This window comes from Mangifera indica, chromosome 1 (assembly GCF_011075055.1).
Source record: "Mangifera indica cultivar Alphonso chromosome 1, CATAS_Mindica_2.1, whole genome shotgun sequence".
Classification (NCBI taxonomy): Eukaryota; Viridiplantae; Streptophyta; class Magnoliopsida; order Sapindales; family Anacardiaceae; genus Mangifera; species Mangifera indica.
In genome coordinates this window covers 24,125,162-24,143,799 of record NC_058137.1, presented here as the reverse complement: position 1 = coordinate 24,143,799, position 18,638 = coordinate 24,125,162, and the positions used below count along the sequence as shown (strand labels likewise).

Sequence of the window (18,638 nt, the reverse complement as noted above, 5' to 3'; positions counted from 1 at the left end):
GATTGATTAACTTAGAATCGAATCAATACAGTGATTATAAATCTAATTACAGTATTTTAAAGTTTACTTATTTGACAATTTTGGATTGAGTTTCCCATTACAAAATAATAATAATAATTATTATTATTATAAATTCCTTTAAATTAACTTGACTCAATATGTTGTCATTTTTATATATTTTATATGAAAATATATAGAGGCTGGCTTTTGTTGGTTGTTGGGCTGACTCCAGAGTCCGAAGACGTAAGTTTACCGGCCATATATAAATCCGAAATTTAGGGTTTAATATTACAAGAACTTACAACTTCGCCCCATAACTCAATACTCTCCGGCGCTTAATTTCCGACTGTGGTAGTATTTATTGGTATTTTTCGGCAAAGTTTACTATGATAGGATCTATGAATATGTTCATTTTCACTTTTCTTGTTAGTGTTATTTGCAGAAAGAAGAAAAAATGTCGACCGGAGAGCTTGCTTGCACCTACGCTTCTCTCATTCTCCAGGACGATGGAATCGCTATTACTGTACGTTCTATATCTGTTTCCTTCTTTCAAATGGGACCTTGCTAATTTTATGAGCATCAATAGTTTTGCCGAAAGTACCTAGAAGTTTATTGATATAAAATGTTGAAGTAGATGATTATATATTTGTTTGGAAGTCTGCAATATAAGTACTTGTTGTTTCTGGAGTTTGAAGTGCGGTGTGAACTGTAGAAAAAGGCAATATGGATAGTTCATTTGAGTTTATATGAAAATAATAATAATAACTTGACTACTTTTTTTTGGAACAAATGAAATGACTCATATTTTTAAAAGACACAATCTTATACGTATTCACTTTAAATATATAAATAAATACATATTTATATATATCATAACGTGATTGAATGTTATCCAATCTTATAATAACACTGAAAATATATTCCTATTTGTAACAGGAAAAAAGTAGCTGACAGAAACCTTCACACTGAAAACTCATTAAGGGTTAAAAATTTAAGGTAATTCCAATTAGTCCTAAAGTTAAGCCACATCTAAGAAAACTGCATAACCAACATCTCAAGCTACATTTCTTAACACTGAATGCTGTAAGAGAATCCATGTAACAGGTTAAACTTTAATACTTCATCTAAAAACTGAAACACTTTTCAGTTTCATATTGTTCAGTCAGCACATAACCACATGGGTGCTTTCACCACACTCTTTCCTCTTCTTGATCACCCCACTGCTTCTCACTCCTCTCTTCCTGCTGGAGGCAGGGAGGCTTTCTCCTCCTTTTTCCTTTTCCATCACATAACCACATGGGTGCTCTCACCTTCTCTATTTAAATTTCCTTCTTTTGTATATGGCTGAAAGGTTATTAACCTAATCCCTAAAGACATTCTTGTTTAAGACAAGGAAATCCAGCTTCACATATATTGATCCACTCACTGCCATTGTAAAATTATATGGCTAAGTTAAAAATTGCTCTACACAATATTTCTTCTCTATCAAAATTCAGATATAAATCATTTTGGAGCACTACAATCCTATGCCCCTAAGAAAGTTTATCCTCAAAATTTAAAAAGATTTTCAGTCCCTTGCTACTGAATCATTTCAAAAAAATACCTCCCCCGTTAATCAGAATTTTTCCAAATTCACAATTGGATCAAATTATGCATCTCAACATTTTCTATCATAACATATCTTGCAGACTTGTATCATAGATCAATCATATTCCAACACCACATATTAAATCCAAATACTCAATCTTGTATTGTAATGGCTATATAATATGCTATGGACAGCGGCAAAGATGGTTGCTTCGTTAAAATTCTCACTAGCAAGAAAGATTGCTCTTTCTCATTCAGCCCACTCCAAGTACAAGACTCTAAAATAAATTCACAAAACTAAAGGCTATATCACATTTAAGTTCTCTTTCAGGGAATGATGAAGAGAATTTTAACTCTAAATTTTATAATTTTTCAAGTGCTTCCTTCATGTAATAATTATATCCTCACTGCAAGAAGCACTAGTCAACATCAATGGAGTAACTCCAAAATCTTCCTCAATCTCACTCCCCCGAGATTTAGAATTTTACTCCATCAATATTTGTTGTTCTAAGTTAACTTTCTGGAGAAAAGTTGAATTCTGTATTTTCAATATCAATTAGAATTTCTCCAAGTCCACATTCAGTAGAAAGAGCCTCCATGTACAAATATCAGTAAGCGCAGAAATTAGAACACTCGTCTCTATCCTAGTAGAGGAAATATAATGAGAAAAATAATATTTATATCAACAAATTTCCAATCAACTAAGCAAAAGCATAAGGATTCAACTGAATAAAGCAACTATTGTTTCACAACAGCTAAACAAAATCTTACCAACATTGTCATTCTCTTAATCTAGCGGTGAATGTTAAGCAGAGCTTTTGCCTCATTCTGCTCTTCCACCAAGCCTTCAGTAGCATACTTCTTCAACAATTCCATCTTCTTCCTCTCAACCACCATCTTTTCAATCTCCTTCTCATCCGGCAATGGCACATGTACCACAAACTCCCTCTCCTTCTCAATTTTCTCCCTCTCCATCTCCCTCCTCTTCTCCTCCACCACATCTTCTTCCTCCTCAAACAATAGATCCTTCAGAACCCCAACACTTGCCACTTCCCCACTTTTGACGGCCTTCTTAGCTTCTCTCCTTATCTCCTCCATCCTTCGCCACTCCTCCTCTGCCTCCACCCTCATTTTCACCTCCGCAGGCCCCTCCACTCTCTCCAAAACCCCATCCTCGTCATCTCTATACCCATAATAGCTCACATCAATCCTGTTATAAATATCATACCGGGTTCTTCTCTTCCTCAACTTAGGCGGTTTCTCAAACAACTCCCTTACACCTGGCAACTTCTTCGCCACCCCAAGGTACCGATACCCAGGGCCACGCCCGCCAGGGTTTGGAACATCAACAATATTTCCGTCTAAATCTGTCATTTTCGCAGAATGTTTAGTGTAATTAGGCCCGACAAGTTCAACTATTCGTCGCTCCCAGTGTGATTTCTCGCGAATTAGTTTATTAATCTTGTCGTTGAGGTCGTGGAGGCGGTGCTCCCCAAGGCCTTCCTTTTGAATCTCGGCGACTTTGCGGCCGATTTCGTGCATGATTTGCTGGCGCCATTTGTCGGCCTCGGCGAGATCAGGACACTCCAAGGCTAGATATGGACGTCATTCTTTAGGTTTTTTCTTTTCTTCAGCCTTTAACACGATGAATCGATTGAGCATGGACTGAGCTTTCTCTTCGTTTCGAGCCATGGTTCGGTTTCACAATTCTGAACCCAAACTTCAACAGAGAAGAGGGATTTCAAGGAGAATTAGGGTTTTGCTAACAAGTTACTTTCCACTGGATTTTGCCGCCGTTGTGTCTATTCACCACGCAATCAAAGTTTCCAAATGTAGGCCGGTAAATTGCTACATGGTTTCAATGAGCGAAAACCCCCTCAAGAATTACATGTTACAACGCAACAAATGAATTCAATAACAAAAAGATCCCTTAACTAATGACAAATTACAAACAGGACCTTACAACAAAATTCACTTATGTCATCCTGACAAATACGTTCATTAGGAGAGCCTTTGGGTTCAAGTTGATTTATTTTACTAATTGCATAGGAATGGTAAACTGCTCAAATTTGATTATATATAATCGCATGAACCTCTCTGCCAACAATAGGTAAAGATGATTTCTGAAAAACACTCTCTTTCTGGTAGAACTGTGAAACACTTATAATTTTTTGTTCGCACTTTCTTCTCTACTTTTTAGTATTTTTATATCATTGAAACTTACTGTTTCTTTACTGGTTTACAAGTTTTGATGTTTTATAAACATGAATCCATTAACCTGTTTTTTTTTTTTCCTGTTCTTTATTGTAGTGTTTAAGCTATTGAGCAGATGTCACTGGTTAGAATAGAATATTTGGAAGAGAAAATGATCAAGTCTGTGTAATGCTACAACTTTTGCAGAGTAACTGTTCGACTATTTTTCTTAGTGAACATTCTTTATAGTTCCCACATCATGTACAGAAGATCCGGTTTGTCCTTCTTCCACCAAACTTTGGACTCTTATATATTGTCATCTCCAATCCTGATTCAAAAATCAGGTTCTATGTGGGTTCCAAAGAAGCAAAAATCAAGTGGTGGATGGAGACCCAAGAAGAAAATATACCACAGAGATCATGAACTAGACAGAGCAATTGACTTACAAAAGAAGCCATCATTAATATTGCAACTCAAGTCCATCATCCAATCTCAAAAGCACCAATCTCTCTTTCTCCGGGACCTTGAAAAGCAAGTTGGGTTTGTTCAGAAATGGAACTTCATGTCTATCATTGAGAAGTACCCTACAATGTTCCATGTTGGTGGTGGCAGTGATAGAAGCCCTCCTTTTGTTACTCTTACTGAAAAGGCTAAAAAGATTTCCAATGAAGAGCCTGAAGCAAGAGCGTTAATGGAACCCATTTTGGTTAAGAATCTAAGGAAGTTGCTAATGATGTCTGTTGACTGTAGGATACCTTTAGAAAAGATTGAATGTATAGACTCAGAATTGGGTTTGCCTCAAGACTTTAAGAAGACATTGATTCCAAAGTACCCAGAGTTCTTTTCAGTGAAAGAATTCAACGGCAAAACTTATCTTTATTTGGAAAATTGGGACTCTTCATTGGCATTCACTGCACGTGAGGAAAGGTTAGCACGCAAAGGGATTTTGAACTCCAGTGGAGCTCAAAAGAAGGTTAGGATCACAAAAGATGGTAACTATTTGGGTCCTTTTGCTTTTAAGATGTGTTTTCCTGTTGGTTTTAGACCAAACATGAGATACCTCGAGGAACTACAGAGGTGGCAGAGAATGGAATTCCCCTCTCCATACTTGAATGCGAGGAGATATGAATTAGCAGATCCAAAAGCTCGAAAAAGAGTGGTGGCTGTGCTTCATGAACTCCTCAGTTTAACTATGGAGAAGAGAATGACATCTTCCCAATTGGATGCATTTCATTCAGAGTATCTGTTACCACATAGATTGCTTCTTTGTTTGATTAAGTATCATGGTATATTTTATATTACCAACAAAGGTGCTAGAAGTACCGTGTTCCTTAAAGAAGCTTATGATGGTTCAAGTTTGATAGATAAATGTCCTCTGTTGTCACATAATGATAGATTTATGGCACTTACTGGTAGGAGAGAGATAAATTCTTGTGCTGTGATGCCTTCATTATAGATTGTTACTGAAACTTTTTGTTTCATTTGTTGTTATATACCAGTTTAGCAAATCGATTAGTTAATTTAACAGTTATTTACTGGGTTTCATAAATTTCCTAATGAAAAAACTAGTTTGAGGAAAAGATTAAAAAAATGACAAAATGCGTAGTACAACGTGTCAGGGATGATAAACCCCTTGTTGGATGGACTGAACATGAAGAAAATGGTTTTTCAGCTCCTCTATACCATTCATGTTCTTGAACTACCTTTTGATATCTTAATAGTAATAGGTTAGTGTTGGCCATTTATGTTGCACTTGTTCTTGTTGCTAGAAGTATTGCACAACCTTCTCATTCTTAAGACTATCTTTTGGCATGAATGGGCGTAGTGATGATCTGTCTAACACTGGTTTCTGTTGGGGAAGTCTTGTACAACTTCTCCTTCCTGACACTATGTTTTGGCATTTTTGCAGGGTTGGTGATGCTCAAGAAGATTTATGAGCAAAATTTGATTATGGGTCTCCTATTTGATTATGGGTCTCCTATTTTTAGCATTAATGAAATATGAAGTAACTTTGACCTATTTCTTGAACCTTGAATCTCCCATTGTCAATTCAAGTATAAATTAGGACTCTCTTGAATTTTGAATAAACAGAAGCCGACTACCAAGTTTAATTGTTATTGAAATATCTGAAAATTGTTCATTTTCATCTCATGATTAATTTTATGATCAGGCTTCTTACACTTAAAGAATACATTCTAGAAGCCTATGGTTAATTTTCTCTCTTGGTTGAATTGTCAAATTTGCTGCCTCTAGCAGTTTACATTTGACATTCAAAGTATTATAATCTTCATATATATCTTCTAGAAATTGCAAATGTAGATGCAAAGATTGACAATGTGGCTGTTTCTTTAGCCTGAAATGAGGGTAAGTGTGGAGTAGCTTATCACAATTTGTTGAACATTTTGAATATGTTAACAGTGGAGAAGAGAATGGCATCAGCTTAGTTGGATGCTTTTTATTCAGAGTATGTGTTACTGCATAGATTACTTCTTTGTTTGTTTAAGTATCATGGAATAGTTTGTATTGCCAGTAACGGTGCTAGAAGTATTATTCCTCAAAGAAGCTTATGATGGTTCAAATTTGATAGATAAATGTCCTTTGTTGCATATAGTGTGCTAGGAGAGATAAATTCTTGCTGCTACATAATGATAGAAGACATATATAGCCTTCCTATTCTTAGGAGTGTTTTTTTTTTGTTGGCATGTTAATAGGGTTAGTGACGATTTTCTGTCTTGCACTAGTTCTTGTCGCTAGATATCCTGTAAACCTCATTCTCAAGCTTAGTTTTTGTCATGTTAACATGGTTAGTGATGGTCTTCCATCTTGCCCTAGTGTAGTCACTTTATCTCGAAACCCTCTAGTTCCCAATTCCCAACTTGTTGAGTCTAGAACTGAAGTTGCAAATACATCTTCACTCAAATCTTCATACTATGGATAACTCAACGCAAAAAATAGTTGGGATTTTGATTCATGTGGTAATTGATTTTACAAGTTAATTCACTTATCTCATCATCTATAGATAAAAAGATGTTCTCAAATCAACTATCACATAAGTTAGAATTTTAGCTTTGTATGTGTAACATTTTTTTAAAAGATAACTGCATTACAAATTATTCTATGATATTGAGACAAGATGGTGCTCCATCAGCTATCTCGTTTATCTATGAATTCTTATCTAATGATGTAAATATGGAATGACATTGGACAAAAATTTTATAACCATCTATCTAAAAACAGGCTTTGTAAACGTAATGAAGAATACATTAAGAAAACATATAGTTTGTTTATTTTGTCACTAGTTGAATTGTCAAATGTATCATTTATAATGTTTTGTTTTGATCTTTTTATTAGATTTGTTTTCACATTTTATCAAATTTGTATAAACTTCATAATTTTCTAGAAAATTGCGAATCTAGAAGAAAGGATGGGGGACTTGCCTGTTTCTTGAGCTTGAAACAAGGGCATAAGTGGAGTAGATTATCACACATTTATAAACATGCTGAATTATAGCTTTGCTATGTAAAATACTTTTGACATTCTATAATGCAAGAGGATCAAAGGAAAGTGAGCTAATTAAGCAAAAATGATATAACTATTAAATAAAATATGTGGGCTCACCCCAGTCCATATCAGACGGGCTTCATTTATATTTGGGCTGGCTTTTCCTTATGTAGGCCTTACTGGGTCCAAACACAGTTGATTGGTCCATAGAGAGAAAGAAAGAATGAATTATATATTGCCAATGCAAGAAGCAGAAAGGTAATTTGAATGCTCATTAATGTTTCCCGTGTGTATCATCTCCACCAAACCCTAATTTAGGGGGAGAAGAACATGTACATATATTTACTAAGCAGTATAATTACTGTATCAGAGTTTAATCTTGAAATATTATAAAAAAAGATTTGAACCCTAATTCTGATGGTTAGAATCTCAAATCTATACCTTTCAAACTATTCTTTAGGCCAAGTCCATTTAACAAATGTGGGATGAATGGTTACTTGAATGACACAAATTTCTCAAAGGGTCCCATCCATTCAAAATTGGCACGGAGTTTCTCATGCTTTAGATATGAAATTAATAGTTAATAAAAAGGGAGATAACATTCCCCACCGGCTAACATACCTAACCCAATAATAAGTTAAAGATAGGGGGCCAATTTCAATGATGGGGACGTGACATGACATTACATGCCATCCCTTTCAATAATTCTATTATTATTTTAATTAAAATTTACAGTTCATTATGGGTCCTATGACCCCTCTCTCCTATCTTATTTATTAGCTCACCTCTGTCTTCTTGTTTCGTATTCCCATTTTGTTTTCATCACAAACAGTGTACTTGATTTGACCCCTCTCACATGAATGAAATGGGCCCATAACAGAGCATCATCATTAATGTTCCTCAAAAACAAAAAAAAATTATATAATTTCTCAAAAACCCAGTTAAAATAACATGGGGGTTGAGTGCCAATTTTTGAAGTTTTTGGATCCCAGAAAGCATTAATAATTGTAAAATAATTAAACCTATATGAGTTGATAATAATGGCACTTTGTTAGCTAAAAAAGCATAAATATTCCAAAGCCTATACAAGAAAGTAACAAAAGGGGTGGGAGAAATGGAGCATTCACATTGTCAAATTACTATGAACCATCCATCCAACTTGTAATTGATTAACACTATTATTATTATTATTATTATAATAATTAATACTAATTAATCAATTGTGATTGATTATAACAAAGTAATGGTGGGATTATCTATTAATTATTTAAAGTAGAAATAATTAGTCAAAAATGTGGAACACGGTCCAGACGCAGCCTTCAAAATCAAATTAAGTCCCAATAGAATAGCCATTAGCCAGCCCCAGTTTCCCATATTTTATTAAAGTAAGATGGAGTCAGAGTCACAACTAAGGTTTTATTCCTAGGGACAAATTTTGTGAAGGGCCATTATGGGTGGGCCAAATTTACCTTATATTTGTGCAATAAATTGTTGTCCATTGCACACATATAATGGTGATAGTACCAAATGTTTCATCCATTGATTCGGTCCACTTTTGATTCTTCATTCTTTGTATTGTCACCTTAATTTGATTTCAACCTCCTGTCTCTTTCACTGTTAGAATTTTCAACTTTTTGAAAAGGGTATTCAAGAATTTCAAGAAAAAAAAAATCTAGACTTCAATCTATATGTGCAAATTATTGATGCTTACACGTATCAAAGGGGTTATGCTTCAGAATCATCTAAATTGGGTGGATATGTTAGAAATAGAAAAGATGATTAGGGTCAAATTTAGAGTCTATGCACTAACTCTTAAAATATACAAACATATATGAACATAGGATAGGTTTTAAGCCTTTTAACTTGCTTATATTTTTTGGGTTTTATTCTTGATAGAGATGATGATTTCAAGAGAATGAACTTTGAAATATTAAAATATGTGAAACTATACTAAGTGGAAATCCAATAATCTCAACACATTCTTTCAGTCTATCTATTAGATATCATGTGTACCACTTACCTCAACCAAACAACATGAATTATTTGAGTGTTTAGCTTTTGCTTGAATGGGTGCCAAAAGTAGATAAAAAAAATGAGAACACTATTAAAAAACACTTTAGCGCAAAGTGGGTACAATGATTTTACCCAAGATGGAGGAATTGGCTTTGCAACCACAAACCCCAAGATCCCATTATGGGATGAGCAAGATTTGAGAGTCTTGGCAAATAGTTAGTGGAAGAGGCAGATGTTGCAAGTAGTTTTTGCTCCCTTAACTCTTTTTGGTTTCTTTATTGATGAACACTTTTCAATATTCCATTTCATAGTGGGGTTTTCTAGATTCAAATGAGCAATAACTTATGTCTTTATCTTTAGCCTTACTCCACCAAAACCAAATCTATGGCACCTCATTAAAATTCCCCCATAAAGGCAAAAATAACAATAGTGCATTGTGTGAGTAAGATAGGATTTCTAGGTGAATGGTTTATACCATCTTCTTTTTCTTCTTTTTTTATATTTTGGGGGTTTTGTAGATTCTTATCTTGACCTACCATACCTTTCTAAAAGAAAATTATATTACCCATTACTCTTACATTGTACAATGAGAAAGTGCATAGTTTATAAGAGAAGCATCATCCCATCCACATCATCAAAGCTAAAATTAGGTTTCTATACACCCAAAACTTGCTTCATCCTCTAAACAAGTGGCCCATTTTGTAAATTTAATTTAGAGCTTATAAATTTTTATATTTCTACTTTCTAGAAACGTTTAAAGAAAAAAATATCTAAATACAATCCTTTAAGCTCAAAATAGTTTTTATTCCAAATAACTTATACTTTCTCTATGTAGAAATTATTGAAAAGAAAAGTGAAAATTGGCATCAAGAAACTTAGTTGTTTTGAGTCTGTGACAATCTTCCCATAGATTTAAAAATGAGTTGTAGGTTTGGTACCATTTCATGTGTTTGAATTTAATGAAACTATGAGTACATACTTTTAGGTAAGAAATTTGATATATAAATGACGTTTCATTATGTAATTGAATGATTTTAAATTAAAGATAAAATAACATTCAATTACATTATGATATATAATTTATATATCTAATTATATATTAAAAAATATATACATAAGACGTTATTCCTCTCAATTTTGTCATACGTTTTGAATATATTTGTTAGGCCGAGTTGTGATTCACACTAAATTAGGAATAGTAAATGGGTCCTATCACAATTCTAATTTGACATTTATATGTTTAAATTTCATGGATTTTGTCAAGAGATGACTTATGATGTTGGAATGTGGGGTCTAAAATTAAAGAGAAATTTGTTAGGAGAGAGAGAGAAAGAAAACAAAATCAATTGTTAGATGGAGTTGTACATGAGTGCTCCCTTTCACAAAGATAAGAAAGTTAGGGTTCCCATCATGGCCCCCATGTCTTTGATTGATTGAATCCATTGATATTCTATGCTTTTATACTGTCCATTTTTTATTTTGCTTTAGTTTTTGCAGCCCCATTTCAACTCAACTCAAATTTTGGAATGTGAATATGAGAATATATACATTGATTTATGTCAACAAAATTAGACAATCTTATGTGTCACATTTCCTATCTCTCTCTTTTCCTTTACCCACTACCAATCCTCAACTCAGCACATTTAATCAAAAAGATAAAAAAGTAACAACAATGCTACAATTTTTAGCCTTACTTTGCATAGGAGACCTCTTGACTTAGAATATTGGTAAGGTAGATATCCCCATCATCCACTTATCAAATTTAAGTCCTTTCATTAATTATTGAATTACCCATTAATTGGATTTGTTTTTGCGTGTAGCTATACTGACACATCAATGGATATAACACCCACAAGCTAGTTTTCTTCAATATATGTGTGAAAATGAAACTTACCCACAAACCAAAATTTGTTTTTAGTATTTATTATTGAATTGTTACATCAATATAAAATATCCACAATCTTGGTTTCTTTTTATGTATAATCAAGTGTTGTATTAATGTAAGAGCCCCCACCAAACCAAACTTGATATTTTATGTAAATATGGGATGCCGGATTAATACCTTTTTCTAAGGATTTGCCATTATAATTGTGAATTAAGTCATTTATGTTCATGGTTGGCATAGTGTTTGTTGGGTGCTTATTAATGTATATATGACAACAAACTCAAGCATGGATTAATTACTGTATTTAGTAGTGTAATGTGATTTTAAATAATTTAGTTTATTGAGAGAAAAGAAGAATACATTTTAATAAAAATTAGATGAAATGAGTTTAACATCTAAATTAAATTTGCTTTGGTTGATGATTAATCCCAATAATCTCTAGGTTTTTTTATCACATTCATTTAAGTACCTACGTTTTAGGACCCATCGACATAAATAAGCAGCCAGATGACTATTACCTACTCAACTTTTTATTTGCTAACTATCGAAAACTCAAATACTCATCAATCTATTAAATTTTACTATTACTGTCAGAGATAAATTTATCATTTACTAAAATATTTAAAGAACCTAAAAATTTATCATAATTCTCCTTTAAATTTAAAAATCTATCAAATTTTTTCCCACCTAAAGTTTGAAAAATCAATATTTTCTCTTAAGGTTTTTTCAACCACCATGCTGGTAGTTGGAGAAGCTGACAGTGGCATTCTCTCTCCCTCCTGACTTTTCTCCTAGCCATGCTCCATTTCCAGCTATTATTGACTGAAGAAATCAATTGATAAAGATGAATAGTTCGTCTTTAGACGAAGAAGCGATTTGTCTTCATCTTAGAAGAAAATGAATTGCATCATTGTCTAGAGAATAAGAACGATCTTCGTTAGTCGATTTCCTCAGTTAATGATGAATGAAATTAGAGCAAGAGTGAGAGAGAAGCCTGGAGGAAAGGAAAACGTCGTCTTTACCATCATCTTCGGTCACTAGTAGCGTGTTGAAAAATCCTTAGGGGGAAAATGTAAGTTTTCTAAACTTTGGATGGGAAAATTTATTAGCTTTTAAACCTAGGGATGACAATGAGATAAATTTTTAATTTTTTAAAATATTTTTGTTAAATGACAATTTTATATCTAATAGTAACAGTAAAATTTATCAAACAAATAAACATTTGAGTTTTTGATAATTAATAGATGGGAAGTTGGGTATACATTAATCCTTGGGTGGGAAATGGTCATTTGGCCTAAATGTGCTCTATTGGTGCATTCCACAACCAACCTTTTTCATTTTTATTCCTTGTAATAATAATAAATCAACTTACACATTAAAATCCAATTTTATTTAAATAAATAATAAAAAGATATTGATATATCAAATCCAACATCACCCCTCAATACCTTTACATCACATCTAAAATTTCAATCCCTTTTCCATCTTTATAAATATTAAAAATAATAACCCTGCTTTATGATATCATTGGAAACTCATTTTAAAATTTTATAAATTGTCAATACCCACATTGAGTATTTTAATATTAATCACTTTAATAATCTATTTTTAAGTAACATGTATGATGATATTCTAGGTGATAATGAGAATAAAATCTTGAAGTGATGTAATACTAGAATTAATTACTATTAAAACATAATGATGATAAAATTAGAGGTTGATTCAAGGAGGGCTCCTCCTTGAAATTATTAAAATAATAATTATAGAATTTTGCAAGCCCTTGGTTGAAGCAATGTGTTGGTTTGAATTGTTTTCATGCTAATTAAGCTAATCTATCACCAACCCAACTCATTATTTTTAATAATAATGTTGATTTGGTTTGGACTTTGAAAACACTTCTCAATCTTTTTTTTTAAAGAACTTAAGTCATGTAACATTAGAATGTATGGTATTTGATTTTAATGAATCATGACAATTATAAAAAAACAAAGCAATTTGTATTGTTGAACATCAATACCCAATGAAATATGATTTATAGAAAGTATAAATATATTTTTATTAAAAATATTTTTAGTTATATTATATATATCAAGTTTTAAGTACCTAATTGTGTATTCAGATAATGTGTCATTATATAATTATATATTAGTTTATCTTTAATTGAAAATTAGCTAAATATATTATAAAATATCATCTGAGTATTCAATTAAATATTTAAAATTAGATTTACATAATTTTATTTTATTTTTTTAGTGTCATTTTATAATTTTAAGAAAGAGATGGATAATTGTCCTCCATTTCGAATAAGTGACAAGAAAAGACTGGATTCATCCAATATGATAGAAATATCAATTTTTCTCTTTTTTTTTTTTTTTTTTGAATATTCATTGTTTTTGGCCACCTTCTCAATATCTTAAAAAAGGGGATGTATCAAACATGGAAAATGATGATGACATTATGTCAAGTTTTTGGATAATCAATTTGATTTGAAATTGCACCAAAATAGTCTAACTTTCGTGCCTTAAGTGTTAAGATTATTCATACAAATAAACTATGAATTAAATTAATAAAAATGAAAATTATTAAATTAGGGAAGTAATTGACCAAACGTAACTGTGGCCCCAAAATTAAATCGTGTGATGACATAAGAAAATAAAATAAAATCGACAATTTGATCTGCGATAAGTGCAAAGCTTAAATTAGATTACTATGTATGGTATTAAAAAAAATGACAAATTCAAGAACTTTGATCCTGATGTTGTCTGGTTTAAGGAAATTTCCATAAGACCCCATAAGTATTAGGAATTAAGGTCTCCCTCCATAATTTATAAAATTCACACTTCCATCTCTTTACCATATTAATTTTGATCGTTATCTCATAGAGATTAGATATTATACATTATATCCTTGACCATGTTTGATTTGATCATTATATTTCATAGCGTGTTTGATCTATTATTTATAATTAATATTAATTTATTTAATTTTATTAGATTTATGTCTAATCATGATAAATTGATCTAACCTAATATATATAAACTATCTTAGTGATAGATTATATAAAATATAATTTGATTATCACTTCCTTATTATATTAAATTACTAAAATAATTATAATTTTATTATAAATTTACCCTTATTAAATTTTAATGATAAAAATTTTACCATTTTGAAATAAAATAATGGTACACCCACAACCCATATTATAACAACTTTACCCCCAACTAACATAATTTTTAACACAAAAAAGCCCCCATTATGAATTAAAACTAATCCTTTCTGTTTTGAAATTATTTTTAATAATTAATGCTTAAAATATATTAAATATTTGGTCATACTCATACAGCGCAATTGAAAAATTAAAAAAAAAATTAACGAAAAAATTAAAAAATAGTTAGTAATTGAATATACGAAAAATAAAAAATTATAAATAAATAAATAAATGTATTCCATGGGAGCACGCATCGGGATACGGTCCAAAAGAGAATGGAAAGATATTTGTACATCAAAACCGAAGTCCACTAGTGCCCATTATTATGTTCCATTCTCCTTATTTTTCAAAAGTGGGAATCAGTTTTCCTCCCTTTTTTATTTTTTATTTTTTAAAGCTATTTATTATATTCCACCTTTTTCATTTGATTCCTAAGTAAATGATTCACTTTCCTTACATTTATTTATAATTAAAAAATGTTTTTTTATTTATTTTTCAAATACATATATTTTTTTTTATGTATTAAAAAATGTTATATTAGGGGCCTATTATTAGCATTGCTTGCCATAAATAATAAAGTTGTAAATGGCGGAAAAAGTGACGGGGGGAATCAGATTCACGTGTTTTGGAGGGCATGCCGGTCATAAAGGGACAGATGGTCCATGATTTAGTGGGCCCCACGCTGCCCCAAAAATCCTATGACTTGTCATGTTTTGTGGACCCACTTAAATTTATTAAGTCATCCAATTTTTGTTTTCCAAATTTGGACAAATTTTAAAATTCAACAATAATAATAATTATGTTTTGGATTATGTACTAATTTCGTGAATTACTGAAATCTCGAATTGATTGGATTGGGTTTGAGGGTATCATTTCGTTACCTGATTAAGTATTATAATTTTACTTTTCTAATTGTGGTTTACCACCAAATTTCCTTTTTCTTTTTTGAAATTATAATAATTATCTTTTTTATAATAAAGTTTTCATCATATAGATAATACTCATCCCCTCCAATTTGTCATTTCTTTCCCATTTTAAATCATAACAAATTCCAATTAAACAAAATTTAGGAAATTTTAATAAATCATACCGAGTATATAAAATTTTAAATTTAATAAATAATTATATAATTATTTTATAATATTATCGATTTCAAATCTACATTGTTAAATGACTATTTAGGATTTTATGCGAAAATATTTATTCTTATTTTATTTGCAATAAAGGTGAGTAAATGATTCAGTGGCCCCAAGGCCAGAACTTATCATGGACTGACTCAAAAACAGTTCTTCATCACCACTATCAAGCAACAAGCACAACCATAAATCACATGCATAAATTAGTGAAACAATAATTCAAAGCCCTTTTCCATTTTTAACCACTCTATAAAAAATAAAATTATCCTGTATCCCATCCCACAATCCGCTCTGCAAACGCGGTCTCCGATTAATCATTCATTCTTCTTCCTGCAACGTCGCCGTATTTGACCGACAATCAAATGTTAATAATTATTTGAATTAATCCATATTAATTAAGAGTAAATTAAAAAAGTAATGAGGTATGAAAAGATGTAAGTGAATCTGAAATCCCTTAATGCGCGATTGTTGACATTGACTAAAGAGAGACAGAGTTTCGTGCGAGGGACGCGCTTTGTTGAACCACCAAACGTATGTACGTCTTTCCATGCGCCAGCCATGACTTGAATGAAGTTGAAGGCAGCCTGATATTTCAACGCAACAAAAGAAAAAAGAGGCTTTATGCTCCTGTCATTTTTAATAAAGGCCAAAAAATTGATAACGTCGACGTCTAAAATACGCCATCAATGCACAACATACGGTTCTGCCAGAGCAGACTTTTTTTCTAGATTCCGTCGCTTTATCTGATGCGTAATAAATTATTTTTTATCATGTTAATCAGTTGATTAATTTTAATGAAGGTGAAGATTCACTGCCACTACTGCAGGACAGCGACATTTGCGCGGGTCGGACGTGTCAGCTTTTGCCTCACACATGTCGGTTTCAGTTACACTCGTTGACTCCACGCATCTTTATTACTCGTGACTTTCACGCCTTTTATCGTTTTTATTTAACTAGTTAGTTCCGCTCCTATTCTACTCTTATCTATTTGCACGACCCCACGTGGGGACCACGTAAAAACCTCCCCCTCCTCACCTATCCTTTTAAAAGCCTTTATAAGTTGTAACTCCCCACGAAAACCTCGCTAACATACGCCGCACTATCCGTTTGCAATCACAATATCAATTAAATTAAAATAAATAAATAAATAAAATTACACATAATTGATCCATTAGGCAAGGAAACACGTTTTTGTTTCTCGAAACGTTTTTTGTTTTTTTTTTTAATTCATGATTTTGTCATTTGTCTAGGACATGTTAACATGAACGCTACCAGTTTTAACGGAATTACAAACGGGGCAAGTATGACGACCCGACCCACAAACGGTACACAAACACAAATGCCTGCACGGCAATAACAACACGCAAGCTTCCTCTTTCCGACAATTCCGACACATTCCGCTTGAATTATCTCCACTGTCCAATCGCCGCTTCTGGTCGTCTCCATCGCAGCTGCTGCCGCAACACGACTGAGCGTCGTCAATGACTTCGTCGTCTTGGCAACCTCCTCCCGGTGTACGAGCGTCGTTGGCCTGCGTTGCGGCGAGGACTTGCTCTAAGTTTGAACGTAAAGCATTGGCCGTAGCTTCATTGCTCTGCGCCAAGTCTCGCCATATTTGATTCTCTATGCATAATGATTTCACTCTTTCCTCTAACGCCCAATTCAATTTCCCCATTTTTTCAATTTCTTCTTCTTTTATTCTCAGTTTCTTCATTAAACTCTCCTCAATCGCGTCCAGAATTCTTCTGGCTTGTCTCTTCCTTCTTTCTTCAATCTCCATCTTCACTTTCTCCATCTAAACAGATTTTTTCTAAATTTATTATTATCATTATATCATAAATTAAATAAATAATTTTACATGAAAAAATTTAAAAGACACTTACATGTTGAGAAATGATGCGGTCAAGATCGGATTGTTGTTCTTGGATCTGAGGGGATATATCGTGGCCGAAAAAGGAGAAGGGCATGGCGGTGCAAGTTTTGTGACTTTGATTTTGGAACGACGGGAAAGACAGGGGAGGATTGCAGAAGTCTCTCGAACGTTTTCTTGATTGAACAAGGAGATTATTACTGTTGTTGTATGTTAAAGAACTATCGGATTTGATGACTGGTTTTTGAGGGAGTGAGTCGGAAATCCCAGAACCGTAGACGGTGGCGGGGAGTTGAAGAGTCTCAATACCCGTCGTTGTTCCTGATAATGGTAGCCCATATCCCATCTGCGTATTGTAAAAACTTGCGTTTGATTCAATGGGGTTCATTTCCCTGAAAATTCATTGCAAAACCGCCCGTTCAGATCAAGAAATAATCAACACAAAACATGATGATATACTTAAAAAGACAAAAAATTTGTAACACAGACCTGTTTCCTAAGAGCTGAGGAGGGAAAAGATTATGATGCCGTGCTTCAACAGCCATGAAAAAGAAAGATGAAAATGAAATTGGAGTGTTTTGGAAGGATTGGTATTTGGTTTATTAAGAGAAACCGCTTCTTCTATGCGTTTCTTGCTTTGCTTGTTTGTTGTTTATGAAATGGCTTTGAGGGAGAGAAATTTAAGAGAGGAGAAGAAGGTAAAGAGAAGGACAAAACAAAATGGCATGCAATAGAGGTGGCAAGGGTGAATGGTGAGGTTTATTTAGGGTTTGGTTTAGAGAGAGAAAATGAAAACAAACAAACGAACAAATCTTTGTGAGAGAAAAAAAAAGTTATTATTTTTATCATAAAAAAAGATAAAGATGAAACAAGAAAAAGAGATTTGTTTTGTTGGTTTATTTGGGTATTCATTACCATAATCATCCCTCCTTCCTATTTTGATTCCTCTTCCAATTTAAATTAAAATCTAGAAACGCAGATTTTTTTTACTTTTTCAATTAATTTATTCATTTATGGTATTAAAATTTACTTAAAATAAGATAATAAAGTAAGGGTATTTTGGGTATTACAATTGAATCAAGCTTTTATGGTAATTACATTGTTTTTTATTTTTCCTTGTATCTGTACTGGTATCAGGATTTTATAACTGACAGGCATGCCTCTGCCACGTAAGCGGGAGTGTCTGTTTGTTTTTTTTTTAATTTAAATTTTTCTGTTTTTATGGTCATCCTGAACAACGTG

The 18,638-nt window shown here is 32.6% G+C and overlaps 2 protein-coding genes and 1 pseudogene across 14 annotated transcripts; 1 reads left to right on the top strand and 2 right to left on the bottom strand.

The window, feature by feature from the left end:
* Positions 1–205: 205 nt before the first annotated feature.
* On the top strand, positions 206–5,311 carry LOC123227071 (protein WHAT'S THIS FACTOR 1 homolog, chloroplastic-like). 13 transcript variants are annotated; one of them, XM_044651720.1, is made up of 3 exons: positions 206–351; positions 431–523; positions 3,988–5,311. In XM_044651720.1, exons 2-3 carry the CDS (start codon positions 507–509, stop codon positions 5,234–5,236), a joined length of 1,266 nt encoding a protein of 421 aa, XP_044507655.1. In that variant the 5' UTR covers positions 206–351; positions 431–506; the 3' UTR covers positions 5,237–5,311. The 13 variants fall into 13 exon arrangements, with proteins under 13 accessions (XP_044507655.1, XP_044507646.1, XP_044507663.1 ...); XM_044651711.1 differs by having other exon boundaries at positions 218–351; positions 443–523; XM_044651728.1 differs by having other exon boundaries at positions 219–364; positions 443–523.
* Positions 2,232–3,430, bottom strand: LOC123227128 (annotated as a pseudogene).
* Positions 5,312–16,759: 11,448 nt separating the features above from the next.
* Positions 16,760–18,209, bottom strand: LOC123210119 (probable BOI-related E3 ubiquitin-protein ligase 3). The gene is made up of 3 exons (XM_044628333.1): positions 17,886–18,209; positions 17,410–17,788; positions 16,760–17,321 (listed from the first exon to the last, which is right to left on the bottom strand). Exons 1-3 carry the CDS (start codon positions 17,939–17,941, stop codon positions 16,773–16,775), a joined length of 984 nt encoding a protein of 327 aa, XP_044484268.1. The 5' UTR covers positions 17,942–18,209; the 3' UTR covers positions 16,760–16,772.
* Positions 18,210–18,638: the final 429 nt, after the last annotated feature.

Coding starts and splice junctions, on each gene's coding strand:
- LOC123227071 (XM_044651703.1), top strand. CDS start 387: ATGATAGGATCTATGAATATGTTCATTTTCACTTTTCTTGTTAGTGTT. Junction 524..3,987: donor ACGATGGAATCGCTATTACT/GTACGTTCTATA, acceptor CAACTTTTGCAG/AGTAACTGTTCGACTATTTT.
- LOC123210119 (XM_044628333.1), bottom strand. CDS start 17,941: ATGGCTGTTGAAGCACGGCATCATAATCTTTTCCCTCCTCAGCTCTTA. Junction 17,789..17,885: donor CCTCAGCTCTTAGGAAACAG/GTCTGTGTTACA, acceptor ATGAATTTTCAG/GGAAATGAACCCCATTGAAT. Junction 17,322..17,409: donor ACCGCATCATTTCTCAACAT/GTAAGTGTCTTT, acceptor AAATCTGTTTAG/ATGGAGAAAGTGAAGATGGA.